This window comes from Apteryx rowi, unplaced genomic scaffold (assembly GCF_003343035.1).
Source record: "Apteryx rowi isolate R43461 unplaced genomic scaffold, aptRow1 scaffold_92, whole genome shotgun sequence".
NCBI classification, from domain to species: Eukaryota; Metazoa; Chordata; class Aves; order Apterygiformes; family Apterygidae; genus Apteryx; species Apteryx rowi.
In genome coordinates, this window is record NW_020451227.1 from 716,537 (window position 1) to 725,402 (window position 8,866).

Here is an 8,866-nt window from a genome sequence, read left to right on the forward strand (position 1 = left end):
GAGCAGAGGGGTGGTGGAGGGAGCAGCGAGGGGCAGCGAGGAGCACCAGGAGTCCAGGCGTGCGCTAGATGCGACTGGTGAAATACGGAGAAGCGCCGGATCCTAATGCAGTGAAGTTTGTGCCRAGCTGCAGGTCTGAAGTTTAGCCCCCGCGTGATGCCTTGAGCACAGCATTGGCGATCAATTCAATCCGCTGCCAGACTGATGCTCCATCCCGAAACCACCAGCACAGACGTCTCCGCGAATGTCTTCTGCCAGGCGCGGCCTGAAATAGCATCGAATAAAAGACAGCAAAGCGACGTTGCTGGTTTTGCCGTGAAGAGGAAATGAAGTGCACGGTGGGTGAGGGCACGGCTTTCGCGGCAAGAGGAAACGCGACGGACCTCACGATGGACAACCTGGTTTTTGTCCTTTGGCACCACAGGACAACCAGGATGTCCCGCCTGCCCCTTTTGGGATACACGGTGACTGTTGTAACCCTCTGACACAGCGGCGTGAGGACTACTTGTTTATTAGGCATTGCTTTTGGTATTTCTCTCCCTCTTTATAAGAATGCGAGAGCGTATTTATGCGTGCGAAGTCGCCCCAGGGCCCTCCCTCCAGCAGCGCTCTGCATCCATCACTCTGTAAATAAACAGGGCTCTCAACAGCGGCGAAGTTAATTGGCTGTATAATGCACAGGAAGCAAAACTGCTTTCTCCAGGATTTATTCATCAATTATAATTTGCCCTGGATGGGCACAGTTTGAACCATTTTTTTGGATGGGGAGAAATATGTCAGCTAGAAAGAGAGCAAACCATTATAACGAACGACCCGATGCACGTGTGCATGGCTGTGTTTTGTGTTTCATTACAGTATCCTATTAACGACCTAATGAACACGCAAACGATGAGCCAAGCATTATCATTACATTTGTCACAGTAAAGCGTGTTTTCTTTTAGCTTGCAGTTAATGAGGATGTTGTCTGGTCCGTTTGGTGTCCCCTGAGCGAGCGAGCTGGTTTGCTGCGTCCTGCTAGCGGGACGGGGCCGCCGGCGAGGCTGTGCAGCTCTCGCCTTGGTGCAAGCCCGCTTTTTTGCCTCCGAGTCCTCCCTCGGACTCGTTATGCAGCTCCCACGTTTCACCAGCCTTGAGGCAAGAAGCAGTCAGCTGGGCAAGCCAATAGCTGAGTTAAAGCTAAAGCCAAGTCAGCTGCACTAAATGCTCAAGCTGTATTTTTAATTAAGGTTTTAATGGAAATGGCACAGCTGTTCCTCTCTGGAGAATATACTGATACGACGGTGCCGAGCAGCGGAAATAACGACGGTGCCAGGGACACGCCAGGTGCCAATACAGCACGGGGGGGCCAAGCAAAGTCCCCGTGCGGGGAAGGAGCAGTGGCGCGTTTCTTCAGGGCTGGTCTCTGGCGGTGCTCAGCACCCTCAGCTGTGGTTTACTGTGAAACCAGCCAGCAGGTGTCGAGAGGTGTCCGTGTCTGGTGGGACGTAGGTGCTCCTGGAATATAAATAATGGCAATAATTTTGTCTAGCTGGGCCTTGAGAACCTCCAAGGATGGAAATTGCCGCACCTGGGTTCATATTATGCCCCGCAAGGTGGGTGCCTTCTGGCCTGGTAAAAGTGAATGCTAAAAGCAGGTAAGAAATGTGGATCCCTTATTCACAGCATAGAAAAGAAGCTCTAGCCACCTACTTTATTAGTATATTCCCTTTATTGATTCATGAGATAAAATGAGATTGAGCTGGAAGCAGTTGGAGAGGGAATTCACAAGCCTTTCCAGGCCTTCAAATATTGTGGAATTTATTATCGTTTCAAGACAGAGTCGTGATCTGATCAGAAGACTGGAGGGCCAGGGAAGCTCTAAACTGTAATGTAAAATTAAATTCTCTTGGCTTGAGGTAAGCCACTTAGTCTCCTCACTATGACACAGGCAGAATAATATTTACTACTTGGTGCTAGCGTGAGGATTAATGTTTGCTAAGTGCTGTGAAAATGAAAATATTATTCACAGAAAACTTCTTGTCTGAAAGGGAAATTATTCTTACAAAAACCTCTGGCTTGCCTCCACTGGTGCGAGCCTCTTATTTGCTTTTGCCTCTTAATATAATCGCACGGCTCAGGACACCGAAGGCGTTTGCTTCCTGCCGCCCTCCCCACCGCGTCCAACAGGCAGGCGAGCGGGGAGACCTGCGGCGTGGTGGGACATGACGGGGAATGTAAAGGGGTCTTAAACTGGAGACGGTTGAACGATCACCCTTAGGATGGGCAGGAGAGTGCAGAGCCCCATAGCTTGGGGGGCAGCACGGGGGTCTGAAGAGAGAGCTGGGGACGCCAGCAGCTCCGCAAAAGGCTGCAGTTAYGGAAGGGTTAACGCGTTCGAGCAGAGTGAGGTGCAGTGATTTGCTAAATTGCCTGTTATTTGCTGCCCGCCAAGGCCAAGCAGGCAGGGTCGCGGGCCCCGGGCAGCGGCGGCAGCGGCAGGGCCGGCTGCAGCTCGGGCAGCCCAGCCTTGCCGCCGGCAGGGACGGCAGCCCGCGCCGGAGGCGACGCACGGGGACGCGCGGGGTTCGGTTACCCTGCAGTGCTTTCCCACAGTTCGTGAATGTGCTTATCGCCAGCGTTTTGTAGCGTGCAGGCTTTCAAATAGCTGAGTCCTGAAGCTTATCAGGCACATCGACTGTGACCTAAAATCTTGCAACCAAATTTTGCCCAGCTGAAAAGGGAGATTTAATGTCAATGTGCAGTGAATTATTTCCATCCCTTCCATTTGAGTGAAATTAAGACTATTTCAGGCAAGATGATGCTGAATTTAGACAAAAGAGCACTGAGAGGAAAGAAAGCTATGCCATAGTCTGCAAGATGCCTTTGAGATGATTAACACTGTTCTCAAATTAAATGGGGTAAAATTGCTTCAAGATGCTTAAAAAATATCTCAAGAAAATACTGAACACCTGCTAACACTGAGTGTCATTTTGACACTCTAACCGATTTCAACAACAGGTTTAAAAACCTGAAAAACAGAATAAACCAGTGAGGTGATGCAGCGTGTGACAACTGACAGTGACAGGTTTAGGGACTGGGAAATACTCAGAGACCATTTAGTAAGCAAAAAGGAGGTAATTAGTGCATAGTGCAGAGTTGCCTTATGTCTTGTTTCTCTGAGTATTTTCCTTCTTGTTCTGGAAGAAGGATTAAATAAAACATTTACTGAGGTTTCTTGCATGGTAACCAGATCCCCCCCCATCGCAAGTTATTTATCTGGTGCTGATATTAGACAAGCCCCTCCGTTTCCCGATGATACCACACCGATATGTCCCCGACAGCCGGAGAGGGCAGACTACCACAGGGGACGGCTCTGGCGGGACTGCCTGGGACACCGATACTGGTGCAGCCGCTTACGCCTTGCACTGGCCTCGTCCGAACCCTGGGGTTCCCGAGGTCCGGGACGGCCCTGTGGCCATGGCGCGCTTCCCAGGGAAGTTAAAAATCTACCTTTCTGGGGGGATTCAACGTCGCACATATAAAACTGGTTTTTGGCCAGTAGGGTGACTCTGAGGTAAAACACTTATTTCTGAACAGCTGAAAAGACTTCTGTCAGAATACAGGGCATTTATTTATTTTAATATTTATTTGAGCATGTATTGTGTTGCTGTGTTTTTTCAAGTCCCATGACTTCCCCTAATCTAAATGCCTTTGTATATGGCCTTGACACGTGTGTGAGCAGAGCAGTTCTGCTTGCTGGGTGTGCGCAGGAGTGGGGGTCTCTGCTTCCCATGTCRGGGGCGAGAGGGGCTTGAGTTAATGTTGGTTTGCTCAGAGAGACCCTCAGTGTGTTGAACTTGGCCATTTTGGTGCTCTTAACAATCTGGCAAAAGACTTGCATAAAGAAAAGTATTGCTCCGTCTAGAGAGCAAACAGTTATTTTGTTTTTAATGACAACACTGGATTCTGAGATTAATCACAGCAAATAGGAACTCATTGAACTGATTTATATCCTCTACTGACATGCAATTTCTTTTCAGCTGAGAGGATTTTCCCTTTTACAGAATTACAAATTCCTGCAACTGGTGATTGAACTGAAACAGAGCCAACAACTTCCAAGGTGCTTCCACTGATTCAGAAGCCTTTTGTGAGCTGTAAAATAAAACGTGAAAGAAGAGGCTTTATACTCGCTTTACGAATCAGATCTTTGGCACCGTTCTGCACGAGGTAATGGTACTGCCATTCAGCTCTCATCTTCAAATCACTGCACAAGCGGGCAGAGACACTGCGGAGAGAAGGGCGCGGAGGGACGGACTTGCAGCAGTGATCGGGCAGCGTGGTGGAGGTGGCTGCTTACGCCCTGCGCGCCGGGGTGGCTGCTGCGAGAGGCAGTGCGGAGGGCAGGCGCAGACGGCGCGTCCGCATGAGCAAGGGAGAGCTGGAGGGAGGCAGCGACGGGGCGAGAAGGGACTGGGGCTCACCAGGGCTATGGATGGGGTCTCGCCCACAGCACGGTGGGGCTTGGGGAGGGACGAGGCCAAGCGAGTCGCAGACTTCCAGCTGTGCTGAGAAGTTCACCACCTGAAATCTCAGCCTTGTCACTTCCCACATCCTGATGACTTCTCTCACTCTTTCTTTTCCATGCCCAGCACCCTCCTGATCCTTCCCAGGTCTGTTTGCCCGGTCGTGGATGTCCCCAAGACACACTTCCTAGCCTTTACTCTGTCTCCTTTAGGCTTTGCTGCTGCTATGAAGTTTTATTTTGCAGCTGCAAAATAAATCTTCATTGTGGGGCTGGCAAAATTCACTGCAGCCCGTGTGCTGAAAAGCCTTGGGCTGGCTCTGCAGCCACATCTTGTTCCTCTTAAACTGCTGCTTTTAGTAGATCTAAAGTGTTTGCCTTACCAAAGATGTTTCCCTCTCTTCCAGCAGACCCGCGTACACTGATTTGTTCACTGAAGACGTAGCCTGGCTGTGGGAGCTGCTGCCAGCGTTGTGCTGCGTTAGCTCACGTGGCACTAACACCACAGATTAGTGGACCATCCAGCTGGAAATTTTCTGTTTGACTTCAGTTTCAGGGGCAGCTAGGCTGGAACCCACTGAAAGGCAATTTAGAAATGTCTCATGAAAGCACACTTCAGATGCCAGCTCCTACCTTTAAATAACCATTTGAAAGTGAGGCTTGACAGTAGGGATCTGTAGCAGATTTTTTGGTGTTGCATTCTGAGTAATTGGTAACTTTGTATGTTGGACCTGGAAGGCCTGTGTTAGCCCAGCAGCTCTCCTTTACCTTTACATCTTTATCTCTTTCCCATTTCAGTGCTCTCCATGGCCAGTGGCATTTCCTTGCCATCAAGTATCTCTGGGCAGGGATTTCAAATGCGGTAGATTGCTTGACCGCTTCCCTCTCCCCACACCCCCCTTTCACCTCGGCTTGGATACCGTTTGGGGACAAACAAGGTGGTAGGCAAGCGGGGACCTGGGTAAGACTAGCTTTTTCTCCTCCCCCAGTCCTTGGCACTGCCCTGTGCGTGCGGCGACTCCTATTCAGCTAGCAGAGAGAGGCAGCCACTGGGAATTTCAGCATTTATTGGGTCTGTGAGGGAGACTGCAGCACAAGGGCTGTCCTGCTGCCCGTCCCACCACGCCACCCTGCACCGGCCGTGCTGGGCTCTGCGATAAAGCTCAAACCTGCCGGACGGGCTGCAGGACCCTCCTGCGCTCCGGAAGTCGCTTTTGCTCTAAGCAGCCCCATTCCCTGCTCTTGCCATTAGCTCAGCACGGTCACTATGCCTCGAAACTTAACCCACTGCTGGCTTGCCTGGCTCCTTCACGAGCAGGTCTGACCTTCCTAAGACAGCACATGGTCTTGCCAAGGCTGGAAGTTCAGTCAGCTCTGGATACAGGTCCCCATGGCTCAAAATGCTCGATAAACTGCTAACATGCTTTTCTTCTATAGTATTGGTTGCACCAAAACGTTACTCTCCCAGGAGCTCCCGGGAGGGCTTCCTCGTTCAGATGTCCCCCTTCAGCCAGCTGTTCTTGGCCACCTGCCCCACGCCAGGCCGGGAGGCCGGGCTGAACTGGAGCAGCTGGGCGATGAGGGCTCGGCAGGGCTCCGGCAGCGAGGGCAGCCCCTCTGGGTACAGCACCCCTTTCTTCTGGCGCCGGGGCATGCTGTGGATGTGGGTGTCGTCGAAGGGCATGCAGCCTGTCACCATCACATAGAGCACCACCCCCAGGCTCCACATGTCATACTTCTTGGCGTCGTAGGGGATGCCCAGCAGCACCTCTGGGGAAGCGTAGGCTGCCGACCCGCAGTACGTGGTGCTCAGGTCTGGGTAGCCGTTGGCCTCCTTGCTAAAGCCAAAGTCGGTGAGCTTGGCTCGGCGGCCGTCAGCAGTGAGCAGCACATTCTCGCACTTGAGATCCCGGTGCACCAAGTTGCGGTCATGCAGGTAGCGCACGGCCCCCACGATCTGCGCAAAGATGTCCCGGGCTTCGGGGACGCAGGGCAGCTTGCCCAGCTGCTGCACCAGCTGGAGCAGGTCGGTGGAGGCTGCCTCCATCACGATGTAGAGCTTCCCGTTGCAGACCTCGATGAACTCGAAGACGCGCACGATGTTGGGGTGCCGGATCATCTGCAGGATGGAGAGCTCGCGAGGCAGAAACTTGTGCACAAAGTCTGGGGAGGCTCGGCGCCGGTCYACCACCTTGATGGCTAAGGGGCCCTTGTACTTGTTGGAGGTGGCCGCCTTCACCTTGGAGTAGCTGCCCTCCCCTAACGTTTGACCCAGCCTGTAGCCAAGATCATGAAGCAGCTTCTTGCCTGCAGCAGTTTTTGACATGTTGTGTGATCCAGAAGGGCTTAACTGAAGCTGGTGTTTTGCTCCGGGGTTTGACAGCTTTAACCCATGGTGCGTGGCAGCTGTTGCCCTTGGCCCCCCGCCATGGCCTCGCTGGCGGCGGCAGGGCGCCGGGGGATTGTGACGGGGTGGTGTYGCGCGGCGGCGCCTTTGTGAGCTGCCCAGGGTGGCTGGCGGGGCCCCGGCGCGCCCATGTGGACCCGAGGGGACGCCCCCGGTGAGTGGCTTTGGGTTTTTTTTTTACCTTTCCCTTCCCTTCCCTGAGCTTTCAGGATAGGGCTCTTCTGATAAAGAGAGCTTAAGTGTGAGCGTTCTGGGAGGCGTAATCCATTTGGGGGCCTATACCTATTTTCTGTAGTTTTATTAAAATCAGAACTACACAAAGTGGTGCAAAAGAGTGACTTCTGTTGTCCCTAGCTACAAATCACTCTGGCTGGCTGTAAATATTTATTTTTTAATTATGATGGTGCAGGAAGCTATTTTTCTAGCTAGGCTGAGTTTGTGTGGTGTCGAGGGGAAATGTTTAATTTATCTTTCAGAAAGAACACCCTTCTACTTTGCTGAACTTGGAATTGCAATCCCCCTATTTTTATCAAAATAATAATTTAGAGTCTATGGAGAAGAACTGTGATCAGAAATACTGCAGAGAGCTTCTGTAGTTCAGCTTTTAAATGCTTTGAGTCAGTTATAGTTGCTCTAAGGTGACAGTTGAATTATGCACATATAGCATATTTTTGCTAAAATCTTGCTAATGTCATAGATCTTAGTACTTGTCTAGTTTTGATCTTTTCTCCCAAACTTATCTGCAGAGCCTAAATGGCCTTTGTGAATTTCCTGACCGTGTTCTCAGGGCATAGGTAATATTGCCGGCATGGTGAATGGAGAGCTTTTTTTTTTAATGATTTAAAACTGTAGGTACAGATAAACTTGAGCACTTGCACCCATAAAAATCAGTAGACGTAGCTGGGCAGACAGCAGATGTGGACAGCTGCACCAACTTCTTGCTTGTCAGACAGGGCCAAGTCAGAGACCGCCTGAGGCTGGGGCTACAACACAGCGGGGAAAAGCAGGCCCTGGCTGCACCGGCAGGTCCAGCTCTCCTGCGGGAAGTGCAGGGCCCCGCGCTCCTGCCCAGCACGAGGGCACGCGGGGACCGCCTTGGCAGGGACCACCGGCGAGGGCAGGGCGCACCCCTGAGCCAGGAGGCAGGCGGCACGAGGGCCCGCGGGAAAGCGGCCCCCGGCGGGACCGGCCCGGCAGCTGGGACCCTCGCGGCTGCAGGGCGTCCCGCGGGGGCCCTGCTGGATTGCAGACCGGTAACTGGCTCTGTCCCCTGCTGGCTGCATCTTCAGGTCTCMAGAACAGTTGTTTCTGGTTTGTTTTGGTGGTGTTTTTTAAGCTGCTCAAGGATTTTGCCCTCCCTGTGGAGCCTGCATTTCCTTCCTAACTGCAAAAAAGAGCCTAGAACCACAAAGCTTCCGTGTTTCTAAATACAACAACAACAAAAAAACAAACTCTATTTTTAATCTTTTGAATATATGTTTCATTTGGCAAATCTCTTCTAAAGAAGAATAAGGCTCAATCAAAGACTGAAGCAAATGTCTCCCATGAGTCCATCTGGTCAGTGTTTTGAAGACACTTGAAGAAATTAAATTATTTTAAAAGTGCAAATATAGCTATTCATGTACTACAGGGATGCTCTGCCCTGGCTCCTAAGGGCAAGTAATCATCATGTTGAGTTTTATCTGCTACAGTAGTTGCACGCCTAAACTGAGCCATTTTTTCCACTTCAAATGCCTTTTCTTCTCTAAGTACAGGGAAGTGGGAAGTATAAGATTCACTGAGCTGTGAAGTGCAGTTGTGTTTCAGGCATGTTGTCCAAAGGTGCCACAAGGAGCACATACATTGTGTGATGGAGTGTGTGCGCCTGTCAGGGGCTGCTCTGCTGCCCTCTGAGGAACAACCTTGCTCCGTTCCTATCTCCTTGGAAGAAAACAGAGCACCTGTCTGGCCACAGGGGC

The 8,866-nt window shown here is 51.5% G+C and overlaps 1 protein-coding gene across 1 annotated transcript; it reads right to left on the reverse strand.

Annotated features, from left to right (window-relative positions):
• Window positions 1-5,993: 5,993 nt before the first annotated feature.
• On the reverse strand, window positions 5,994-6,884 carry TSSK6 (testis specific serine kinase 6). The gene has a single exon (XM_026091738.1). It carries the CDS (start codon window positions 6,825-6,827, stop codon window positions 5,994-5,996), a length of 834 nt encoding a protein of 277 aa, XP_025947523.1. The 5' UTR covers window positions 6,828-6,884.
• Window positions 6,885-8,866: the final 1,982 nt, after the last annotated feature.